Source organism: Daucus carota, chromosome 2 (genome assembly GCF_001625215.2).
Source record: "Daucus carota subsp. sativus chromosome 2, DH1 v3.0, whole genome shotgun sequence".
Lineage (NCBI taxonomy): Eukaryota > Viridiplantae > Streptophyta > Magnoliopsida > Apiales > Apiaceae > Daucus > Daucus carota.
This window is the reverse complement of record NC_030382.2, coordinates 56,538,423-56,564,316: the sequence shown is the minus strand read 5'-3', so window position 1 is coordinate 56,564,316 and position 25,894 is coordinate 56,538,423. Positions and strand designations below refer to the sequence as shown.

General features: G+C 34.6%; 5 protein-coding genes across 5 annotated transcripts; 1 reads left to right on the top strand and 4 right to left on the bottom strand.

The window, feature by feature from the left end:
- Positions 1 to 3,455: 3,455 nt before the first annotated feature.
- LOC108206859 (cationic amino acid transporter 6, chloroplastic) lies at positions 3,456 to 6,047 on the top strand. Its single transcript, XM_017377281.2, has 5 exons — positions 3,456 to 3,964; positions 4,073 to 4,295; positions 4,577 to 4,907; positions 5,031 to 5,259; positions 5,340 to 6,047. The coding sequence occupies exons 1-5, from the start codon at positions 3,571 to 3,573 to the stop codon at positions 5,891 to 5,893; spliced, it is 1,731 nt and encodes a 576-aa protein (XP_017232770.1). The 5' UTR covers positions 3,456 to 3,570; the 3' UTR covers positions 5,894 to 6,047.
- Positions 6,048 to 9,285: 3,238 nt separating this feature from the next.
- On the bottom strand, positions 9,286 to 11,415 carry LOC108209730 (uncharacterized). Its single transcript, XM_017380796.2, has one exon. The coding sequence runs from the start codon at positions 10,671 to 10,673 to the stop codon at positions 9,414 to 9,416; it is 1,260 nt and encodes a 419-aa protein (XP_017236285.1). The 5' UTR covers positions 10,674 to 11,415; the 3' UTR covers positions 9,286 to 9,413.
- A 559-nt stretch (positions 11,416 to 11,974) lies between these two features.
- LOC108210188 (uncharacterized) lies at positions 11,975 to 15,385 on the bottom strand. The gene is made up of 5 exons (XM_017381470.2): positions 14,836 to 15,385; positions 14,159 to 14,257; positions 13,377 to 13,421; positions 12,602 to 12,739; positions 11,975 to 12,470 (listed from the first exon to the last, which is right to left on the bottom strand). The coding sequence occupies exons 1-5, from the start codon at positions 15,220 to 15,222 to the stop codon at positions 12,102 to 12,104; spliced, it is 1,038 nt and encodes a 345-aa protein (XP_017236959.1). The 5' UTR covers positions 15,223 to 15,385; the 3' UTR covers positions 11,975 to 12,101.
- A 1,797-nt stretch (positions 15,386 to 17,182) lies between these two features.
- On the bottom strand, positions 17,183 to 17,815 carry LOC108208108 (uncharacterized). The gene is made up of 2 exons (XM_017378593.2): positions 17,488 to 17,815; positions 17,183 to 17,199 (listed from the first exon to the last, which is right to left on the bottom strand). Exons 1-2 carry the CDS (start codon positions 17,813 to 17,815, stop codon positions 17,183 to 17,185), a joined length of 345 nt encoding a protein of 114 aa, XP_017234082.1.
- A 2,085-nt stretch (positions 17,816 to 19,900) lies between these two features.
- LOC108205808 (serine/threonine-protein kinase SAPK3) lies at positions 19,901 to 23,979 on the bottom strand. The gene is made up of 9 exons (XM_017375889.2): positions 23,653 to 23,979; positions 22,565 to 22,639; positions 22,164 to 22,265; positions 22,025 to 22,078; positions 21,859 to 21,951; positions 21,646 to 21,738; positions 21,113 to 21,217; positions 20,909 to 21,007; positions 19,901 to 20,559 (listed from the first exon to the last, which is right to left on the bottom strand). The coding sequence occupies exons 1-9, from the start codon at positions 23,773 to 23,775 to the stop codon at positions 20,278 to 20,280; spliced, it is 1,026 nt and encodes a 341-aa protein (XP_017231378.1). The 5' UTR covers positions 23,776 to 23,979; the 3' UTR covers positions 19,901 to 20,277.
- Positions 23,980 to 25,894: the final 1,915 nt, after the last annotated feature.

Genomic DNA, 25,894 nt, shown 5'->3' with positions numbered 1-25,894 from the left:
ACTTTCATATAAAATGGACTGGTTTTTCCAGTTCTCTGAACCTGAAGGTGCAGGAACTGCAAATTGATGTGTGAGGTCTTTAATATTAATCTTTTAGCTATTCTTTTAGTTATTCTCATCCATACAAAATGGCATATGCTGCTTGAAAGAATAAATGAATATCCCTCTTTGCAAGTTTCAACCAATATAGTGTTTAGAAGCCATCAGTGTCACTCATGTGGGTGTCTTATTAAACTAAACCACACCTAGGCTGGATACCACTATGAGTTTTGCTTGGGTGAAATATGGGTCCATGAATTGAGGCTTGTTTTACATCAAATGGAAGGTCCTGGAGATGTTAAATCTCAATTGGTGTAATGACCATTATCAACTGACCTTGTTTTTTTGTTGGATGCCATTGATGAATGTAATTTTTGCCCTTGAAAAATTTCAGAATCTTCATACTTATCAAGATATTAAATAATTTCTCTTAACTTTCTAAAGAAGTGTCTGGTTTATGATTAACCGTTAATAAGCCCGGTTAACGAGAATCAGAGTCTTTATCCCATTATGGGTGTTTGGACAGCAATTTAGTTAGCTATAAAGAGGAACATCATTCTCATTAGATGGGAAGATCATTCCCTAACTACACTTGGGTATTTCATATCATTCCCTTTCTCACACCCTTCATTGTCATACCTGATTCCCATTTCGAAGAAATCCAAACACCCTAAGTATACACTGATTTCTTTTACAAGGTCTAAAGAAATTGGGTGCTCAGTTGAGAAAATCCAGTGAAAAAACTAAAACTGCGTTTCACTTTCCTATTGAGTGCAACTCAGCAACTAATCACATAGAAAGATCAAATTAACATCTCTCCCCTTAATCTTTTTATATTAAACTCATTAAAGATTATGCTTAGCCCGTGTTTATACCTTTTTAATCCAATTTCAGTGGCTCTAAGTATGCCGCGTCTTAATCATAATACATTATACAATTTAAGACCATCACCTTTACTGTAGAACCAACTACTGGTAAACGTACATATGAATTTAGTTGTCTTGCTGATAGTATTAACAAATTACTTATTGGCAAGTTGCAGAAACTACAGCCTACTAATGCTCGTATGTTTGTTTTTTTGTTGTTGTTGTTGTTGTTGCATAATAATGCTTATCTTGTTTTTAGATGGGTTTGAGCCGATCACTGCCAAATAGAATGTAGCCGCCAGAAGCACAGCCCGGTATTTCTTCTAGAGAATCTCCTTATATAAGAGTAATAATCTTATACATTGTAGCCCTACTAAGTGCTTCACTGATGCCCTTTGCTAAGTCTTTGACGTTTTAAGCTTTCTGATAGAAATTAATTTCAGTTTCTTGTGGCATAAAATCTGAAACCAACTGGCTGGGGATGTTTTGATTAGGTAGAAAATTTCACACAAAGGTGATGAAAGGCAAACGATACTTGATAGTGTTTGCCAAGGGAGTGTGTTATAGTTTCAAAAGTATATATAAAGACAAATAAGTACTGTGTTTAGTGATTTCACATCTGTTCAGAGCCCTATGATTACTTTAAAACCATGATTAGCTTGAGAAATATATTGACTCTGGGCGTTCAAGTACTGGAGATATAGCCTTGAAATTTTATGCAGAAGCTAATCAAATATGCATCATTTCTATAATGACAAAAGATTGACACTTCAAATAAAAAGGTATAAAAGTGTCCCATCTCGACACGTAGAGACTTAAAGGAACAAGGGGCTAAGGACCACTCAGTCTCAACCATATATTCTGTTGCAATTGGTTGATGCTTATACAATTCACTGAAGAGAATAAGAATCTATAAGAAACTATATCTAAGTCATGATTCTCAATGGATGATTATGAAACTGACATGGAATATTAGCAAGCTTAACAACCAACGAAGACTCTTTGCTCTTTCTCTCCCAGAGGCTATCACAGTGTTTGGATTTTATTCTTCCCAGAGAGGGTTTTCTGACTTTATACTTGTATCAAAAGCTAAGAAAATATTGAATGTGGCGTAGACAAAGCCTTTGGTTGGTGCTGATGTTCTGCCACTATCTCTCCCACTTTCTTTCCAGACAATTTTTTTCTTATCTTTTTGTTAATTTCTATTACCCTTCAAATCTTTTCCTCATGAAGATTTAATTATTTGGAAGACTAATCTACTAAAAGCAAAGAACCAACAATAGCCAAATCTTCACGGGAGTTGACGCATTATTTGTAGGCACTATAAAGATTGAGCAATAGGTATATGTCTTATAATTACCAAACTATGCTTTGCTAGACCAAGACAGAGGTCCATTTTGGTAGATCAAGCCTGCTTAAAGTAGAGAGTAGCTACTTGATAAGATCTTGATTGATGACTTGAATTGTTCATTTCTTATTAAATTAGTACCATCTGTTCAAATACAGTGTATTAGTGATCAGCTTTGTTAGATAAAGTTCTGGTGTACCCTCTTTGGACAAGCTCTGGTAAAGAAACTTAATTAACTCTTTATCATATTCATGCTTTCCTCCTGTCTATGGTGGAGAAATAACTTTGCTTACTTGGAATCTAGATAAAACTATCTTATCTTTGGGAAATTATTATGTCAGAATATAGGATCATGCTTATGCAGCTTCTGTGTACATTAAAAATGGAATATATTTTCTGGGAAATAAAAAAAAGAGTATATATCAATTACTATATAAGATATGATTTCACAACAATTATGAAGCCTTCCCTAGAGTCTCCAGACATAATGACTCATGTAATGGAAGAACATTTGTTCTTAAGCTAGATATCAGTGTTTATAGAGAAGTAATCCGTAAAGAAAAGATTGTGTCTGATGCAAAATTTGCAGATGCTGATGTGAATAAAACTTTATGCACAACTTATGCACAAAATTTAATAGTGCAAGCAGAAATTAGAAGCAAAATAGTAATCAAAGTTCTGTTGATATTCTTGATATGTATGTAAGCATCTGTGAATCTAATGAAAACTATGACAACAGTAGAAGCATGGAAGTACTGCATCATCTTTGACAGACTACTAAACCAATATCTAGTTATTCACCAACCTTATTAACACATCCTGAGAACGTTTACAGGGCGATAGTTAGGGACGTGGGCATAATAAACCACATGACACCTTTATTTTTTCAGTTAATTCAAATATTCGCAAGACCTTTGAAAGAAATCTTTGAGAGCTTTGAATGGTGCTTATAGGATGCTTGTCACATCTTCTTAAAGTTTTGGCTAGGAAACGTCGAAGGATTAAAGTCATATAATCCCTGTGATTCCTCTGACAGGAACCTTTCAGAACAATCTTTTCTTTTGCTAACCAAAAACTTTCAGGGCATGCCTTTCGTATAGAACCCCATTGGAGGTTTGTGCTAATAAAAGATTTGTTTTGTAAAGAGGGAGAGAGTGACAAGACATAATGGACTTGTAGCCCTGAAGGACAACCTGGTCATTTCAGAACATCAAGGGACATCAATTAAGGAACCTAGTTATATTGTTCTTTCCAGTCCCTCTGCATATAAAAAGAGCATGATGAACTCCAAAGTCATATGTACTGAAATTGTAGTAAATGGAGGACATCAATCAACCAACAAGACCTGACGAAATTTCTTTCTTCAGTTATCTTCATTCACTCGCCAGAACGCCTCATAGGCTTAGGAAGAGAATGTTAGCTACATGGACACCAGACCAAGAACTTAATCAGCTGAGGCTAAGGTCTGGTGCAAATATGAAGAGAAAACTCATGTGGTATGATTTGGTAGCTCTCGGAGTTGGAGGTATGCTTGGTGCTGGAGTTTTTGTCACAACTGGTCGTGTGGCCCGAAGTAATTCTGGTCCTTCTGTTTTCTTATCCTATATTATTGCCGGTGTATCAGCTCTGCTGTCTTCTTTGTGCTATACCGAGTTCTCAGTACAGATTCCAGTTGCTGGTGGTGCCTTTAGTTATCTAAGGGTGACCTTTGGTATGAAGCTCAACGCTGAACTCATATAGAACTATGTTATTGCTTTTTACTTACTGGACATGTGATATGTGTGTTTTAACATCAATTTTATCTTCTGAATTGGTGCAGGAGAGTTCGTAGGTTATTTTGCTGGGGCAAATATATTGATGGAGTATGTTCTCTCAAATGCTGCTGTGGCAAGAAGTTTTACGGAGTATTTGTGCTGTGTATTTGGAGAAAATGATCCCAACTCATGGCGAGTTGAGGTGAACGGACTGGTGAAAGGCTACAACATGTTGGACTTCCCAGCTGTTGCTCTAGTCATACTTCTCACTCTTTGTCTATGCCACAGGTTGGCTTGTTTTGATACTTGCATAATATATTTGCAGACTGCAGTGGATGAACAAATTTATAACTTTTGGTAGTATCAGTCATGTATCAGTTGTTTCAGAGTTATAAATATGACTCACATGGTATATCTGGTATTGGTTTAGTTATTATGAGTTATTAGTTATTACCCTTAAAATAACTATTGTATTACTTTTTGTGCTTAACAGAATATGGTGTTTGTTATAGTGGCCTGTGAAACTGCTGAATGGTGATCTCATTGATGTTTTTTAATTTGAACTGCAGTACCAAGGAGAGCTCCATGATAAACCTTGTAATGACAGTCTTCCATGTGATCTTCTTCGGGTTTATTATAATTGCTGGTTTCTGCAATGGATCTTCTGAGAACTTGGTGAAGCCTGGAGGTTTGGCTCCTTATGGTGTAAAAGGTGTTCTTGATGGTGCTGCAATCGTTTATTTTAGCTATATCGGCTATGACTCTGTTTCAACCTTGGCAGAAGAGATTAAGAACCCTTCAAAGAGTCTTCCAGTGGGCATTGTGGGTTCAGTCCTCATTGTTTCTGTTCTTTATTGTCTAATGGCATTGGCATTGTGTATGATGGTTCCTTATGACAAGGTCAGTGAACTCATGTTGTTAACAATGTTTCTGGAAATAAAAGAAGAAATATAAAAAAGATCTTGTATCAAGTCCAGTTTGTGAAATTTCCTTATAAATAGGCATTCTTCAAATGATTCATAGATATCAGATAGTGCATCTTTTTCAATCGCCTTCCAAACGAAAGGTTGGAAATGGGCTGGCAATGTTGTTGGAGCTGGTGCAAGCCTCGGGATTATTGCTTCTCTTCTGGTTGCCATGCTTGGCCAAGCTAGGTATCTTTGCGTTATTGGAAGGGCGAGACTTGTTCCATCCTGGTTTGCCAAGGTTCATCCTTCAACAGGCACCCCACTGAATGCAACCATCACCTTAGGTAAGTCTACTAAGAAACCATATCTTTATACTACACGATGTTGCTAAAATTGACAGTGTTGTTCACAATTTGATATGCAGGAGTTTGTCAAGCAACAATTGCACTTTTTACTGAACTAAACATTGTAATTGAAATGATCTCCATTGGCACACTCTTGGTGTTCTACTTAGTGGCAAATGCACTTATCTATCGTCGTTATGTGATTAGTAACAACAATCTACCACTGCACACTCTCCTCTACCTCTTCATACTCTCATGCATCTCACTTGGCCTCTCGTTACTCTGGAAACTCAATCAACAGTGGTGGAGTATGGTACTGTGTGGCGTTTCCATGATCATAGTCACCGCCATTTTCCAGTACATTGTCCCCTGTGTACCAAGGTCATCGGAATGGTCAGTTCCCTTTATGCCATGGCCAGCAGCTATATCAATCTTCCTCAATGTGTTCCTCATGACTACACTACCAAAACTGTCATACCAGAGGTTTGGCATATGGGCTTGCCTGATAACATTGTTCTATGTGTTGTATGGAGTTCATTCAACATACCAAGGAGAGGATCTGGAGGAGGCTAGTGTTGATGGAGTAACTCTAAACTCATCTAACCAAACCAAAGTGGAGATCCAAGTTCATTAGCTAAGAACTTGTTGAAAAACAACTTATTCATGAAAGCAGTTGTTTCAAATTTCAATGGTGTACCTTCTTTGGTGAAACAATTAGAATATATCCTTTTATACAAGACATAGGAAAAAAGTGATCTCCCAAGGAATAATTAAGGGGTCATTTGGTTCATTCTAAATTCATACTTGGTGTTTGGTTGAAAATTTTCTTTTATGAAAGTCATTCCTCAAACCCACAAAATATGAGTTTTTTATACCCAAGAGTGAAGATAAGTATAAAACTTGAGTTTGAGAATCAATTTTTTTTCCTTTTGTTTTCATTACTATTTATATCATTTCATTCAAATTTATTAACACAAAATGAAATTAATGACTCAAAAATATATATAAGTATTAATTTTATAATATTTTATATTAATTATAATTAACAACTCATAAATATTTTAATACAATCATATTCATTTCAGCGCTCAACCAAACACGTGATATCAAAAGTGATACCTCAATCTCATATCATCTTAACCCGATTCGTGATTCCAACCCCATAACACCTTACCAATCAAACGATCTCTAAAAAAATATAAATTCCAAATTAGAAGTTATTTTAACTTTTCGTATGTGTTTTAAGGTATAAAAAATTTGACGACTCTACTTATTTTTTAGTTTTCGTGAATAAATAATAATTTTTATCTTAAACAAAAAAATGAGTAAATCTCATTATCTTTTCTATAATCTTAAAATACTTATAAAATGTGAAAATAATAATAATATGACACGGAGAAAATTTGTGAAAATTTGTGTTACTATGGGACGAAGACACACCGCCCATCTGAATTCTAAGAGAAATGAGATTAAATTGATGAATTTAAAAATAGTATTAATAGCTTTATCCACTGCGCAGCGAAGGGTGGCGGCTGCAGGTTTCTACATTTAAAAAAAACACTTCTTCTAAACAGTTTTTGCTTATTTTTGAGTGCATTTTCTTGAAGTTTCATAATATTCAGCAAAAAAGATGAAGAAGTTTTGAGATGTAACAATCAAATTAGCAGTGTCAACTATTTACGTAGATGATATTCAATTGGGATTATTTAAAATCTAAAAATATTCAAATGCTAATAGATTTTTTTTGGGTTTCATAAAATGATAGATTTTGTGGAATTTCTCAGTGTATTTTTAGTTTTTTGAAATCCAATCAAAATCAATGAGATTTTAAATTATTCTCCTTAAATCATTAAGAATCATGTGAACTCTGCGACATTTTATCAAGAATCCACATAAAATCAAAATCAGGTATACTCCATTAAAATTCATAGATTAAAAACAATACATTAAAATCCCAATTGAATATACCATCTTTAAATTTGGATATCGAGCTTTGAATTTGAAGTCACGTGTGATTTTTTCAAAAACTAAAAATATTAGGGTTTGAATTGTTGGAAAATATTGGTGTAAGTCTCATTTTGATAAATCATATTTTGAGAATTATGATCAAGAAATGTGTAAGATATGATAATTCAAAAATATTATTTAAATAATGAAAATTATTATTTTTCACTGGGATTGTATTATGACATAAATTAATTTGATTTTGTTTCAAATTAATTAATATGGTGTATATCTTGATATAAATTAATCTGATTATGTTTCAGATTATTAATGGAGCAGACTAACTTGCAAGTTTTACGCCGATTCCATGATTGATGATATTTAATTATGAAAAAGAGTAGCGCACAAGTTGTTGAGTACAGCGAATAAACAAGAACAAGAAAATAAACGACAATCACACAAGACAAAGATTTTACGTGGTTCGAAAAATTCTACTCCACAAACCACACTAATTTTATTGATCTCTCAAATTGTTGTGATTTTATAATTACATGGGAGTATTTATAAGAAGAAATTGGCCTAACCAAAATATGAGTTTAACTTTAAAATATCAAACTCTAATAGGAGTCCAATATTTCCAACCAAATCCTATTCTGAATCTTACTCCACAACCCCAACCCTATATATATACCTATAGATTGTTAGGATTTTCTCAAAACTACCTATCCGTCACTCCTTTACTCTGTCCTCCGACTCAACACATACGGTGAGAGGCGGAAAGCAGTTTTGACTGAACTCGAGAATTTGTATCTTCTTTAGCATCATTCTATGTTTGTTTTTTAATTTTATACACGATCTGTTATTCACATATTTGATTGTATTATTCGCAGATCGTATTCATATTATATAAATTATAATTGTCTTGATAAAATACAGATAATGTCTTCTAAGGAGGTTTCTTCAAACAAAGCTGCAGACGATCAAGCATTATCTCAACCAAAGATCATCTGGAATGATGTACATATCGAACCGGAGAGTTTGAAGCAAGATAAGGAGGATAGTAATCCGGTGCCACCAGAAACAAAATTGAGTAATCAAGTAGTCAAGCCTATGAGCAGAGGCAATGAGAATGATGAGACTCCAACAGCAGCAGCTGGGGAAGAAGCGAAGACTAGTACTAAAGGAGCCAACACTAGTACTCGAGGAGCAGGCGAATTTCCAAACAACTTCACCAGAGACGATTCGATTGATTTAGAAGAATGCTGTTTGTGCTGTTTAGAATCCTTTTGTTGTGTGTTGTGTATTCCTTGCATGGTTGTAGACACAGTTCTGGATTGCTTGCGATGTCCGTTCCATACTTGTCTATTACTATTGGATGTGATTTGATGACTTTCGATCCATCCAATCCATATTTAAAGTTGGACAATTCCGAGTAGAGAGAAATTATCTATATTACAGTTTGTAACTTTAGTAGGCTAAAATATCAATGTATGTGGCAAATTAAGCCATGTCAAAATCAAGGGTTAGGTGAAGATCAGATTTAGGCGATAGTTAGGGCAAATTACTTGTTTTCAGTAACAAGTTAAAAAGACTAATTTACACAAAACAAAACAAATTTGAAATATAAACTGATTTACAATTAAAATATCAACTTTAAAAGAAAGCAATTTGTTTCAACAATAAAGTGCAAGGAACTCGTTTGTGGGAAAAAAATTTAAAGCCGACTAAATTGTTTTCAACAATGACACGCAACTATGCAAGCTGCAAGGATCCCAATCAATGTTCCAAAAATCGGCTATTGATAACTTTAAATACGTTGTTTTCAACAATGAAATGCAAAGATGACCACCAATCACAATCACAGGCCTGCACACATTTCCAAGAAGGGGTAAAACCCATAAACTTGCAAAGATTCAAGAACACAAGCTAACGAACATGACAAACACATTTCCATATGTTTGATTACAGTTACAACAATAAACCTTCATCACAAAATCTTGATTCCTCTAACATACTTAGTAGTGTTAAGTAAAATATGCAGGGTTGTGGAAAACTTATCATATTTAAGGCCACGGCAGGATAGATACAAATTGAAAATGTTACATTAATACTACTAAATTACCAGATACAGATCATATATATATAAGTTGATCTCATATATAACAATACAATTATAGGAAGAAACTTAAAGCCGTTAATGTTTAGTCTATCTATGAATCAGGGGATTTCACCTTCTTTTCAAATAAACCCTTCACTAAAGCATCCACAATCTGTTGTTGTGACTCAATCCACAACTCATTCCGCTTCATCTCCATATCCATTCTCGTCTTCTCAATTTCTTTCGCCATCTCCATCTTCATCTTTTCCATCTTCACGAATCCTTCCCCAAGGGATTTAATAGACGAAACCATATCTTCAATTGGATTTCTCCCTCTCTTAACTCCATTACTGCCACTCTTTCTGTCATAATCAGATCTTGCTTGGGAAGGAAACCCATTCATGAACCTAGGATCAACACTAGGACTCGAGTTCCTGTCATTCTTGTTACTGAACTTTTGCCTTGTTCCCACCGGAGCTGAATTTCTATCATGGGGTACTTTCACCCAATACTCGCCATCACCATCTTCACCAACGCCATCATAACCACCACCATCATCACATTCATATTCACGATCGACCTTCCCCTCAAACTTGCCCACCTTTCGAGCCCTAAAAGAAGGCGGCATCATCTGATCACTGGGAGTTTTAATCCTAATCCCACCATTACCAAACTTCTCTGCCCTATAATCGGAAGACCCGCCTTCAAATTGACTGCCATTATTCTCATTTTCTTCATCTGAACCACCATTCAAATAAAACGGATAACCACTTGGAACTCTATACCCAACATTAGGATTCAATTTCGCATCAATCTTATCTGAATTCTTTAACCTGAATCCTAAAGGCACCGTATTCCGATCATTCACACCTTTAACACGAAACCCCCCTCGAAACAAAACACCCTCATGATCAACATTAGGACTCGGAAAATCATTCGCAATTTTCTTACTAGTATTCTTCAAATTAAAACCTAGCGGCACGGAATTATGTTCAACAACAGTAACCTGATTGGATCCATCACCGGGTGATGTTCCATTCTCCATAGCATCCATACTATCGAAATAAAACCATGACGAAAAGAACCGACCTGGATACGAATGAGACCGCTGTTTCTCCGCCCGATAACGTTGCCTAAGCTTCTCCATCTTGTGGCGGCACTGCGCCGACGTCTTCGCCGGAGACGCACCAGGGCAGCGTTGACCGACGGCGTCAGCCACCGAGTCCCAATCGGCGGTGCGGAGGTACCCACGGCGGAGAGCGTACCATCTCTCACGATAAGCCTCAATCAAAGCCAAAGCTTCTTCTTGGGTCCAACACGGCGGCGGAAACTTCCGGGGGATCTTGGCCGGAGCGGCTTCAATGGTCGTCATAGATCTGTATCACAAACGAAACCCAGAAATCAAGATCCAAAAAGACGAGATCTCGGTAGAGTTTCCAGATCTGAAAAAGCGTTGCACACAAGGTGTTTGACAAAATGCCTGAGAGAAAGAAAAAGAGATAAGATAGATGGCTATGAGGGGAAAAGATAGGGGGATAGGTTAAAATGAGAAAAGGGTTGTGGTAGTTGTCAATGAGATGGTTGAAATGGGAAGAGTATGTGATGGCATAGGCATTGGCATTGATTGTGGGGGTGGGTAGGGGCAAGTGGGGGATGACATATAGAGGAGAGAGTAGAAAAGAAGAGAGAGGAGACGTGTGGGAGGGGGATAGGAGAGAGTGTGGTGGAGAGGTGCACCCCACCCCACAACCAAGTCCACCAGTACACCACCATAAACGCATCCCCACCACCCATTCTTTCATCTCGTTTATTTTTTGTCTTGTTATTAATGGTTTTGGTACAATCAACCAAACCAAACCCAATGGAGTAGAATAGGGCTGCCTGGCTTGTAGGTTAATAGTGGTGAGTTTCGGATGGGCCTTTATGTTGTGGTTGTGGTGGGGTTGGGGTTGGGGTTGGAGTGGGAGTTGGGGTTGGGCTCTGGGTGGATGGATGGATAGATTCATGTCATTTGTGTTTCCCATTCACTACTGCTTTATCGCTGCCACCAACCCCTCTTTTCCTCTATTGCTACTTGCTACATTATATTCCTCTCATCTCCATGCTAATATTTGTGCGGTCATGTATTTGGTTTATAAATCGAAAAATATTTATAAAGAAAGTTTATTTTATAATAAAATAAGTTATTTGATTTTTATAAATAAATATTATTATACATGAAAATCAATTTTAATTTACTTTTTTGATAAATTTATGGATAGTAATTTGTTATATATGATAATAAGTACTATTATAATAATATATTATAAATTATCTTTTGTACTAATTATATATTTATTTTACAAAAACATAATAATCTTGTCCTGATTATAAATATATGGAAATATTATCTTTAGAATAAAATTTATTTTAAATAAAGACTTATAAATAATCTTTATTTAATAAATAATTATTTATTTTTAGAAAATAATAAATATGAAACACTTTCCTAATTATATTCTTATTTCAGCTAAAGTTATCATGTCTGACACGCCATACAAATAAATTATCTTGTGGCACTAAGCTACTATGAACACTTTCAACTACCATGAACAATTGAACACTTTCTCACTTCAACACATCTACCACTGGCATGTTTGGATCTGGATACTTGTGATGGTGAAAACACTGAAATAGAAAGAAAAACTCGCACCGTTGAAAAACTGGGACAGTAAACTGTGTAACTTTAATTAGGAAGACTTTCTACATTTACTTTGAATCCAACTACAACCCTCAGTGTAAAGCAGGAGCACAAACCAATTCACTTGCTTCTTGCTTTCTGATTTAAATTTAGATCTCCGCTATTTGTTTTAATTCTTTTTAACATTAGGGGTAAAGGTTTTTCCAAGACTGACACGTTGATGTTGTTCCACACATCTGCTTCTGTTGGAAGCTCTGAGATTTTCTCTGCAATTGCCATGTCTTCAGGAAGTACGGTGCCAAAAACAGTGTATGTCTTTCTCCATTCTTCGTGGTTGGCTAGGCTTATAAAGAATTCTGGACCTGAACCAACCCATGCAACTGAACCTCTTTTAATTGTTGGACAGTCTTCCCTGGGAATTTTGTTAAATATGACTCCTTGAGGTTCGATAACTCCTTGGACAAGTGCAAATGGGGGACCTAAAGATGCCTGTAAAATAACAGCGAGGTTAGGACTCTAAAGTACAATGCAGAATAGAAGTCTAAATGGATACAATACAGCAGATTTGAATCAATCAATCAAGTAGTAAAACATATGCTGTTAAAATAGTGAAATCTTACGTCTTTTATGTGGTTCCCTTCTGAATCCCAAGACTCCCCTCGACTTTCTGCACGGTAAAAACGACATCCAGCACAGTGGCGCAACTCCAATAGCTGGAGAATGTAATTTACTGAATGTGGCGCACAGTCGGGCAGAAGCTGAGCAAAGCCAGTTTATCATCCCGATATAAAAAGAAAAAGGAAAGGGTAATGTAGAGAAAGAAGTGACTACACAAATTATTGCAATTTGGCAAGTACTTTACTGAAAAGCATGCCATGTATATCTCTGCAAGTAGAGCGCGGCCGTCCATTAAGCCAATTACGGATCGCTTGAGGCTCCCAAAATTTAGAAGGCCCCGATATTTAGTAACTTCTTTTATTAAAGTATCTTGAAAAAGTTATTGATGATAATGATTTTAGTATAAATTGATGAAAAAAATCTATTTTTTTTATAAATCAAGTGATAATACAGAATAAAAAGATGCTAGAAGAATGTCTAAAAAGTATACATATTTAAGGGTTGAATGATAAAAAAAAGGCCTCCATATAAATTCTGCTTTAGGCCCCCAAAATGATTAAACCGGCCCTGAAGTAGAGCTGGCCAGTTGTGCGGGTTTGAACCAACCAACCGAGCCCGGCTCGCAAATTTAATCGCCTAGCTCAGACTAATGCGGGCCGGTTCACGAACTGCACAGCTCGTAACAGTAATACGAGCCGAGTACGAGTTCGAAAATAGATGTTATAACTAAATTGATGGAGCATGTATAGTGTACCACACAAAGACAATACCACCTACTTTGATATGAAGTGTTCCAAGCTCCGTTTCCAACGCAACAATTCCCTGCCGGGAGGTAATAATGAATGAGTTAGTGAATAAAACTCTTAAAATTTAAAGGAAAGAATAAGGTTACAATATAGATGTATAAGTATTAGAAAAAATCATAAATATCTCTGTATAAACATAAAGACTAACCCTAGTCCCTAGTATACACAGCAATAAATTATTACTGAACACTGAAGCAATATGTACTGCATATTGTGGTAGAATGGCGATATATATAGTTCTGTCATAAAGTACAACATTTTAAAGAAAAGATGCAGCATGATCAGTTTAATTTCTGCCCAAGCATATCAGAAAATTTAGAGAATTGCACTGCCAGCTAGCATCCAAGATCCTCTTAGATTAAGGACCTAACCATTTATTACTAGGTTCTTGCCATGAAATAATAAATATATGATGTCTTTTCTACATTAAGGAAACTTTGTGGATATATGATTTAACAGTATATGACATAAAATTGCAATATGGATGCATTAATAACTATGGTCTAAAATTTTGAGATTTTTTATAGAACCAGGTCAAGCCAAAAAACAATGTAAAAGGTAACCGACACTAATCTCTGCAAAAGGAACAAGTGAGCAAGGTAGTAAACATATGAACGCAAGGATCATTATAATAAATAATGAATCTAATGGGTGTTCGACTATTCATCACTTACGAAATGAAAGGAAGGTACATATAGCATTTGTTTTGAATTAAGTGTTGCAGATATAGCTCAAAAGCATCTACTTATATACCTCTCCTTTGCCGAAAACAAGGCCAGACGTCCAGCTGACTGACTCTCCTACTTCCTGTCGCTCGGGGGCCAAAGTATCCTTTTGTTTCTTCAACCAGCACTGAACCCCCAAACATCAATACAAAATAATTGGTTAAAAGAATTGCTGACATGAGATATCAAACAAGGGGTATCTTTTGAAGTGCCTCCATGTTAAAAGACACCATACTATTTTCTTGATCACACCACTTTTTCAATCTGACTTGTAAGGATAACATTTTATAACATAAAAATGAGAAGTGAAACACTGCGCCAGATCAGTAAGTTCCATTAGAATTAAATGTGTAAAGGTTTTAACTCAAAATTGTCTACAAACGTCGTATGATTAAATTGCTGTATCCAGGTTAATTCCGACAATCTTTATTGGATTTACTCCAGCTATTTATATAAACAGCCTACGTCTGTAATTGATTGTTCCCACTGCAAACAATAAACTTCGAACAAAACAGCTGTTCTTATCAAACAACTGCACAATCCATCTAAAAGATGTAACATTGATAAAACGCTCGACAAAACCAGTTTGTACTCACATGTCACGTAAATAACAATAAGCATAACAGTAACTAGATTGTAACCTACAAGTATAAACAAACAAATGATCCAATTTATTAGGCATAACAATAACAAATTTACACTCACCTCGCCAAATTTAGGCCCGCAAGCCTCCTGATTCCCACAAAACACCCAAGAATCACACAAGCAAGGCCCATCATTCCCAGTACACAGCTTCTTACAAGCCTGACAACACTCCTCTGAAGTATTAAACTTAAAATCAGTCCCCCATTTCACAGCAGACCCCCAAAGCTCCAAATTTTCAATCCCTCTACAACACCCACCCGCACTCTCTTCACCCAATTCACCCTCTTCCTTAACCACACTCTCAAGATCCAATCTTTGATCAACACTGGTGGGTCTAAAAGCCACAGACATAAACATGTAAACCAAAGAACAAGAAACAAGACCCATGAGCAAAAGCACCATTGTGACCCATCTACTGGGCTCGGAGTCGTTTGGTCTCCGACCCATTTGAGATCAACAAACGAAGATCAAAACCCAGATACAGATTCGGATAATATGGATTGAAGACTCTGTTTGGTTGACCGGAGCACCAAACTAAAATGTGAAATTTTTGAGAAAAATACAAAAACAAGACTAATGAAAATGAATATTAATATTATTAAATGGTTATAGAGAATTAAGACGGCTTTGCTTCTAATTTTTAAACAACAAGTTGGAGTTGCCATGGAACAACTACCAGATACTACCATTTTTAGTATCAGAGATAGACAGTTGTATTATTATTCTTCTCGCAAAAGTTATTGCAAATAGAGTTTCCTATCTTTTTCATCATTTTAATTTGTTTCATGCGAAGAAATACATACACAAGATAATAAGATATGATAAATGCGCAAAAGATTTGTTCAATATTTTAATGTTGGATTTTCAGGATATAATTTTTGATAGGAATATCTCTTGTATTTGTCCGCAAATATCGGTAAGCAGATCATACATAAAATATTTTAGTTGAATACCCTCGATACTGAAATTTTTTATTCTTTATTTCTTATACTTGAAAATATAATATTTATATTATATTACGAAAGAAAGAAGAGATTCGTTTATACGGAAGCTGAGCTAGAGCTGCTTGCTTTGTCATTCAAGTTGTTAGGCTCATCTAATAGATGTGAATCTTGTTCGAGTGACTTTGCTTGCCCATTATCTCTTTTTTTCTTTTACGGAAAACAAATAATTCATTCAAAAATGAAACTCAATCAGGATAGATCCCAAAGCTGTCAATTACAAACAGACGTTCCACGTGTTATATACTCCCCCGTCCCCCTGAGTTATATACATTGGGGGATGGGGACGCGACACGGACTTTAATGCTCTTCTGTAAAGTATAGTTCTATAACTTATTTTTAAATTTTTTTTTCTAAATAAAAATTTTAATGTTATATTTTTATTCAGAAAAAGAAAATTTCAAAAATAAGTTATAAAACTATATTTTATAAGAGTATTGAATTGCGTGTCGAGCAGTGAAAAAGAAACGTATAGAATTAAATGGGACGGAGGGAGTAATTCTTATGAGGATGCTGGTCCTGGACTGCCAGAGCCAGCTTAACTAACATTTGATTTATGGGGTGTTGGATACATTTAGCCGCCCTAATTATAACAAATTTTTCTTATATGTCTAGTGCTTTTTAATCGCTAAACAGCGTTTGTCTAGCGTTTTTTAACCGCTAGATGTAATAAAATTTTGTTATAATCTGAGCCGCTAGATATTTATCCAACAGCCCATAAACCATATGTTGGTTAACAGCGTCTCTGGCAATCGACTGCAGGACGTGGACCCTTCTTATTATGTCGATAGACATGGAACTCGAAATCTCGGAACAGTTGAACTCTTGATTTCGATCTATTAATTTTTTTTTCATAAATGAGAAATTTTAGTCAAATAAAGATTTAATTAATAAATTTAAAGAATATTTTTTAAGAATTAACCAGAAATTTATGGGAGATTTTTCAATAAATCAAGATGTTTAGAACACCAGAACAATATAGCTTTCTTCTATCAGCTTACTTACACTCACAATTAATTTCAAATAGTTTATCTATTTTGTATCTTTTAGTTTTCATTTTTCTTGTACTTCTTAATTATTTAAAAATTCAGATTTAATATATTATTGATGGGAATCCGACCTTAACCATCTATAAAAATATTGTATCTCTCTATTTACGGTCAATGAGAATTAAAACTTGCAACGAAACGAGAATTAAAGGGGTAAAAAAAAAAGATGTATCAAACTACACCCAAATTCGGTTAGTTTAGTAATAACCTGTATCCCTGCAATATTGCATGTTTTAATAATTTAGGTAAGGTGATTTCCAATTCATTTATCATAGTGAAATACAGAACACTCCAATGCACTAGTGTAGAGGAGAGACGCTAGGAACTTTATAGCCAAGGGAAACGCGAATTCATACTTCATGGAGTGGTGAGACCTGCAAAGAAAAATACAAATTCAGTGTTAGCGACCTCTAAGTTGAAGGATTTCTGGCTTTGGACTCAACACTAATATGCTTTCGTATTATATTACCAATTGCCGATGTGCAGTTTATTTTCATATTTTTGTGGATGCAATAAAAAAAATGTGCGGTTGAAATATAGCATAAAATCGGGTACTTTAATATCTTAAAATTTTAGACAAACATATTTCCAACATTGATATCAGAGTCATATTCAAGAGAGATCTCGAATTCTAACTCTCCGTAATTTACCGAAATACTTACTTCCGCACTTGAAGTGGCGAGGAACTCTCCTTCCACAGCCCTGAATGAGGCGTATAGCGCGATTGAGATCAACCAGTGCAGCTAACTTTGGTGTGACAACAGGGCAAACACACTCCACATGGCTCACCCTGACTCGAAGGCAACAATCAGCCGAAGGATTCTTGCCGTAAATAACAGGCTTGCACGCATTAATCCCGATCCTTCTCTCCTCCTTGCACTGCGCTGCACTCATTTTTGCACTCACTCTTTTCACTTCCAATCCCCCCGAAAGCACTAAGCTCATCAGCACCACCAAACCCCAAAACCTAAATGCTGAATTGCAGTCCATATTACAAATATGTAAACTTAGTTATGGCCCCGAATATATATAGTACTGGGACATCAACTTATGGCCAAGAATGATTGCTCGTGTACTGCACTAGGATCCTACATTGAATTTTGGGAATGTAAAAAAGCAATCGTTGTTCAAATTTGACTTGTATCACTCTGTACAGGATAATAATACAAGCTCCGAGTCTTCCACTGAGAGCAGTACTGTTGTAAACAAGGACTAATTGGGAGATGATTTTTCATTCTCGAACATTGTTTAACAAACATTATGCAAATTTTTCCAGCTGATACCGACTAGTCATGATTCCTGATAATCACCTAATCTTATGTTCATACTTAAGTCGACCTAATCGAAAATCCAGCTAGTACACAGTTTTGCACCCAAGTTGGCATGATGAGATGATGGACATTGTACATCATCAAGTGACAAGTGGTGTTAGCCCAAGTCAAGTAAGAGAAGTAGCTAGTTTGGGACTTTGCAGCGCACTAGCAGACAGCAGTGGTGCAACAAGCTAGGGGACCTTTACGTGCGAATTCGATGTTAGGTGACCTGCACGTTCAGTTATGTGCTTTGTCATTTTTTAGTGAAAGATCTGATAAGACATTAAGACATATTGTAGGCTGTCAGGATAATTTCTTTTAAAAAAATATAGTAAACTTATTTGTAAGAAAATTATCAACTTTATGTTAGTGTAATATTATGTTTATGAACTTTATAAAAATCGTTTATGAGAACTAATCGATTGATGAATCGATTTATAGTTTATATAGAATCTTTTTGAATAAATCGAAGTGTAATCGATAAATTGGTGAAAATTTTGATAAAATTATTGGGGATTGCTTAGGGATTTTTAATAAATCGAGATTTTTTAAAATAACAGATATATGAGTTATAAAAGTATAAAATTTGTGAATCATAATCAATAATAATATTAACCCAAAATAAATTTAGATGAATAAAATTGCTGGAATAAATTCGTAAGCTAGGGCATATCAAAATTATATACACAACTGGCCTGATTGAATGAAATTATCTTACAAATAATTATATCCACATACATACGATATTAGACAACTTTAATTAGAATTATTGTAATTATATTAAATATACAAATAACAAAATATGATACCAAAACATAAACATGTATACCGAAGAACAAGAAACAAGACCCGTCAATAAAACAACCACAGCGACCCATCCACCGAGACCCATTTAAGATTAACAAATGAAGATCAAAATCCAGAATCAGATTTGGATAATTTTGATCAAATATTGTTAGAATATTATTATGATATAAATGGGGATATATAATTGTGTTAAGAGTTATATCAAATATGTACAAACACAATGTTAACATCGTCTGCAGAAATGATAAAACGTACCATGGCCACTAGCATATTGCATACTCCCTCCGTCCCACCTATTTTTTATCATCGAATGGATTGGGCACGGAGGTTAAAAAATATGTATAAAATAGTGGAAAAGAGGAAAAAAAGTGGGTAAAGAAGAAAGTGTCAACAAATGGATGAGACGGAGGGAGTATATAGTACTCCAGTACCTAACGAATTTGGTGAATGAACTAGAAAATAATTAATGACGTTGACGTTTTGACTTATGATCACTCTAGTAGTGCCCATAAGGTCCCAGAGCTGTACCTCAAATTTTATTTTCTATGAAAATGTTCATTACAGCATTCAATAATTTAGTTACTCGGAATCTTGCATTGTCGATTTGTGTTATCTATTTATTCAAATCGTGCATCTGCAGTGCTGTAGGTGAGTTAAGAGGAAGTCGAATTACCCACGTGGTGCAGTGCAGGTTGCGATACAGACTACACAGTACACGGGAAACTTGTTTTCAAATCTATGTCGGACATGTCTATGGCCTATGGGATCAGTGGATTAGTTACTTATCTGTAGTTCTTTCTTTTTGCAGTTCAACAGTTTCATCTCATAAATGAGTTAGCCTATTATAAATCTTAATCACTTAAACAATCTAAGATGCAAATCAGTTTCTAAAACACTCTATATCATATACGATTCACCAGCCTCCTTAAAAAATGTAGTGGCAAATAAGGAATACTTTGAGTTTTAAAATCCAGCAGAACAGCCATTTTCAAAGGAAGCATAATCTCTTACAATACTTTCCGAGACAAATCATCGCCAACACACATGTATTTCAGAATTCAGATAATAAGATTCCAGAACTTGGTTCAAACTATGATCATCATGTTATTTTCACTATATTGACTCGAACAGACTCTAACCCGGGATTCAAACCTCCCCCGCCTTCCAAGTTCCAACCAGGGATTTGGACCCTGCACATCTGCCTCAGCCGGAGAGGAGAGAGTGTGCATAGCTGGGGCATTGCTCCTTCGGTGCATCCAGATTTTTTCATAAATCAAAACAAATGTTGTAGAAAAAGAACATGTAGAACTTTTTTGGTGCTCGAGTTCATGCTTAAACTTGAGATGAATAATCACCACTGTAATCAATTTCCGATTCCAAATCAAGATCTTCATCAGCATCAAGTGAATTACCAATACCAAGTTGCCCTTCTGCCTTGGTCCCATCTTCCCCTGGGATCTTGGCCTCTTGTATGATCTGCATTATTTCTTCAACACTTTGAAGTTGTTTATTACGATCAGCTTCTCCATAGTTTGTTTTCTCTCCTTCCACCAGTTCTCTCTGCATGTTTTTTAGAAACCAAGGGTGCTTCTTGATCTCAGGAATGGTGATTCTCTGTTACAAGCATTGGAATGCATTTAGCAAGCAATATTCAGACATTCTACATTATAAGTAGCTAACATGTTTTATAGCCTAACCATGAACAGAATAAGGTTTTGTTCGCAGTACACTTTCTATAAGGTAACTTCGATTATAATTTTGTGCTAAATTTATTTCAGTTTTTAGGTTACTCCAGTCTTCAGTGAAACTTTAATACACTTTATCACTTGTATTGCATGAACTAATTGACAGCGAAAATGGGAAGACAAATTTAATTTTACAGGACTAATATTTTCTGTTTATAGAACTACAAAAGGATATAAATGATAAACAACTAAATGCATCATAGATCATAACGAAATACCTTAGAGGGGTTTGCAACAAAGATCTGGGAGAGAAGATGTCTGCAATCAGCAGATACTCGCACATAATCGGGTATGGTGTACTGCACACTCATTATTCTCTGTTAACAGTAAAAATCATTAAATTCAGTATAATGACATAAAGTATTGATTAAAAAAGGAGATTAATATTTCTAACTGCAAAGGGTAATTGTATGAAAACCTACCCCAATGGTTTTGCGGAAATTTCTAGGATCTTCAGGATCCTCAAAAGGGTAGGCTCCCACTAGCATCACGTACAGTGTCACACCACAGGACCACACATCAGCAATCTAAAAGTAGAGATATATTAAGCTAAGAAATGAAGAAGAGGATTATTCGATGACCATGTTCACTTTGAAGATAACCAGAACTCCAGAACAAGAAATTAATATTGACAGTAAACTAGTGTAACAGATACAACTAGTACAGGCAGAAGATTTTCTTGGCCAGAATTAGAAATGACCAAGCCAATGGTGCTTTGTAAAAGTTGACGCAAGCACTGACTAGTTAATTATAATTTATAACACATTGTCTTCTTTTGATGAATAAATATATATTAATTTTTTCCAAGCCAATGGTGCTTTGTAAAAGTTTACCCAACCACTGAGTAGTTAATTATAACACATTGTCTCTTAACGATGAATAGAAAAAACAAAATGATTCAACGAAAGACTGTCAACTAGCTTGGCGGAAAGAAAAAGTTACTGTCAGCTGGTACCTTTCCATCATATTCCTTCCGTGAAAGAACCTCAGGAGCAATATAAGCTGGAGTTCCCACAGTTGATTTGGGTTGAGAGTGCAACAAAGCTGACTGCACTACTTACAGTGAAGTTAGAAGCAAAGCATACGAAAATCTATAAATTTACCAAGGTCACGAGTGATTGGCACAATACATATTCTGGGAACAATATACCATCCAAACAATTCTTACCTTTGAATAACCAAAATCGCATATCTTAAGGCGTGGAGTTGGACTTCCATCTAAGAGAGTGTTTTCAAGTTTTAAGTCTCTGTGACAAATTTCCTGCAATTAAGCAAATAGAAACTGTGAGAAGCCACAACATGTATTTTACGCAAGTGCCTTAGAGTGTACATACCATGGAGTGGCAGAAGCTGACTCCAGATATAAGCTGCTGAAAGAAAAAACGTGCCTGTTGTAGAATAGATCATATTAAATATGTTAGTACAAAATTTCAACCATAGCCGACGCAACAAAAACATCAACTCATCAACTACCTCATCTTCACTAAATCTACCAGCACTGCATATCCTAGCAAAGAGCTCACCTCCAGCTGCATATTCCATCACTATAGCTAATTGTGATGGAGTCAACATGACCTACAAGCACATGTATACTTTATTAAGCTTTATGACTCGATGTATAAAATTTTTAATCAGGTTCTTTTATATAACTAGGAAAAGAAAGTTGCTTGGACATAAATCTGTGCCGGGGTAAGCACATTGCATATATTTTGAGCAAAAATCCGGCTCCACTCAACTCCGACAGATATGTGCTTTCAGTGAGTGTAGGTGTGTGGCGAAGGAGGAATCTTGTAACACAGAACTTTCTTATAAAAATGATCTCTAGATTACAAAATTATCAACTAATAATCAAATTTAAGTATTTAGATACTTACTTCCTTGAACCTCACAATGTTTGGATGTGTCAATGATCTGTGATTGATAATTTCCCTCTGAACATTCTCATCAATCTGAAACAAGTAAACCAAACCAAATATGGAATGTTATTAAAGAATGCGGCTGAAGAAATAATGGAATTTAAAAACACAATCCAGATAAAACTATTGCTAACATTATCTCAAAGTTTGTAAGTACTGAAGCTTCATAAACACTTGTGAGGCCTACAGACATCAGACATGCATCAAATTGTTGATGACGACACCAACAGATTCCTGGATGCAGGCATATTATTTTAACACTACTTATTACTTCCACAAACAGATACTAGAAACTTATATTATGTTAGTTAACCATTAGCTGATAAAAACCACTGTTCCGCAGTCTGCATATATTTCTTCTTCCTTTTCATATAAACCACATCCTACCGCTTGATATATGCACGCCAAAGATATTTGATCTAGTCAATAGTGGTACTGAATACTCTTAGAAATAAAACTTGGACAAAGAGGATAGATATTGTCCCAAAATTTGTGCTATTGATTGAAGGGCAATTTCAAATTGTCGACAAGACATGATCTAATAGGGACCCCTCTAATCCTATGGTTGTGGTAGGGGGCTTAATCCAATGAAGCCTCTCTGTTACACCCCTAGAAAATTTGTATATTATCACTACCATTCACCCGGAGGACACCAATACATTTTTTTGATCATCCCTGCATCTTTCTAATGAAACCATTAGATACATCAAGTCCACTAGACCATAGATTGCAGAAAGGTTCAAACTTTAACTTGTAATTGACTCCAAAAGCCAACCAATTTTACACTATAGATTATGGACTAACACAATTATGAAATACTCCAGGAGCAAAACTAGACATGGAACAATAACAACATTGAAACAACACAAGTGACAAGCTTCTCCTCTTAACTAAAACAAAATCAAGAAACTCATCTTAGATTAAAAAAAGAGAAAAAGAACATACCCAATACAAAATCAAACACAACCAATCAGATAAAAGATACAGAAAGTAGCTAACACATGTAAAAACAAGAACCTTTTAAATTTAATTTGCAAAGTTCTCACCTTTTTTCCTCTTTCAATATACTTAACAGCAAAAAGCTCCTTTGTCTTTTTGTCTCTGACCAATCTTGCAACTCCGAAATTCCCAGAACCAAGTTCTTTTAATGTCTCATATTTTTCCTCCATTGCAACTTCTTACACACAGACCCACAAAGCGAAGAATGATATGATGATATAATGGTGTAGAAAATAGAGAGAAATAAAGAAAGATATGAGACTGTTTCAAGACAAGACCACTTCACCAAACAAATGTTAACTGAAGTGAGTTTGAAAATGAACTTTCGATATTTCAAAACAAGTGTGCAATGTATATATCAGAGTGAATGTGATTGGTTCATTTGAATTACAAGGCACGCCAGGATTTATAAATACTGTAGGTGCCTTTGATGTTATGCAAGCTAAACGGATACTCCAAATGTTGTGTAAGACAGCTCACAGTTGGGTTATCAAAGAGTATGGTATTTAATTTATTTTTTTAATTAATTATACATTTTTATTTAAAATTTTAAAAATATTATTAATATATCCTTCAAAACACTTAAAAATATATTTCACCAGTTAAAATGTCATGTACAGAAATAGGGAGGGTAACATATATTTTGAAATCATTAACAATAATTAAAAAAACATAATTTATAACGAAATATATGTGCATTATTTTACGCATGCCACCTGCCACGAATCTATATTGGAATAATAAATGTACTATCATGTCATTTTCTTATCGTTTGTTTATTTTAAAGATTGTATGTTAAGGGTGGTGAAATACACTGGGTCCTTTTCACATTGAATCTTATTTTATCATTCTCGTTATTTAGAAAGAGGTCCCTACTCCCTTGTGCCCTTGTGGGGCTTAGGATGCAAAGCCAACAGAAATGGGTCGGTCACCGATAAAGAGTTAAATAAAATAATATTATTCCTCTTTATTATGTATATTTTAATTTATTATATTGTAAAATATAAAATTGATTCATATTTTATTGTGCAAGTGTTGATTTTAAATTTAAATGATATTATTTTGATCATTCGATATTTGAATACTACTTCCAAATTTATTAAATATTAGAAACATTTTTAACTGAGAAGATTCATAATTAAAATTATATCCTTTTTTTCTTCGGATTATTTTTTGACAATATTTTGAAATTTTTATAAAATATAATTTCATAATAATTTTTAAATTTTTTCTGAATACGCATGCAAACGTAAAGCCGGAAGTGAGGGGGTATGTACCAAACTCAATATGTTGCAGGTGAATATATTTGATATAACTCTTAACACAATTATATATCATCATTTATATCATAATAATATTCTAACAAATTTTAGTGATTCCCCTAAAAATGCTATGAAGGATTGTGGACAATAAGATTAAACAAAACATTCTAAAAGTATTAATTCAATAATATTGTTCATATGATAATATTATATTTTATTAAAATTTTTAATAAGACAATTGCCCCAAAAAATATTGTAAATTAATGACATTATAAATTAGTACTTAATGATTTTAATTATTTGAATAATAAATCATATATAATTATATATGTAAAATGCATTCAATTTAATTTAGAAAAATCTTCAATTTTTTAGTTTAGAAATAATCAAATTAAATTTGAAGTGAAATATGAGATTGGATATAATTTATATTTCAAAGTGGGTGATCATCTAAGTAATTGGTACACATAATTCATTTTAGTTAAGCAGAAATTAAAAAAGTCAAGGGTTGAAAATTGATCAAACATCCATTCAGTTTAAAGTATATCTAAAGTTAAAGTTAAAATTTTTAAAAAGTTAATATATAAATAATTATTAAATAATATATTATTTCTGTTAGTGGGTGAGTGGGATTTTTATATTATAAAAGTTTACTATTTTAGAAAAGTTTTGAAATGTATAGAATTGAATGGGACATCCCGAAAAGGAAAGTGTATAGAAATCAAAAGGACGGAGGGAGAATATTTATTAAATTAAATTATTTTGATTAATATTTTGATTAGTAAATTTTATTAATTTCTACAAATTACTTGATCGCTGCAAAATAATTTCTTCCACTATTCTTTAACCCCATTTTCTAAAATATTTATCAATTAATCACGATACCTTATTGCTTTTATGGAACATTGGGATTTGGGTGTAATTGCCTGTGCACCCCGGGCCACAACATTATGGTTTGTAATTTCTTTGGGCCCAATATACTTCTTTTTAGAAACTGTCATAGACCCATGGGCCCAGTGCCTAGATT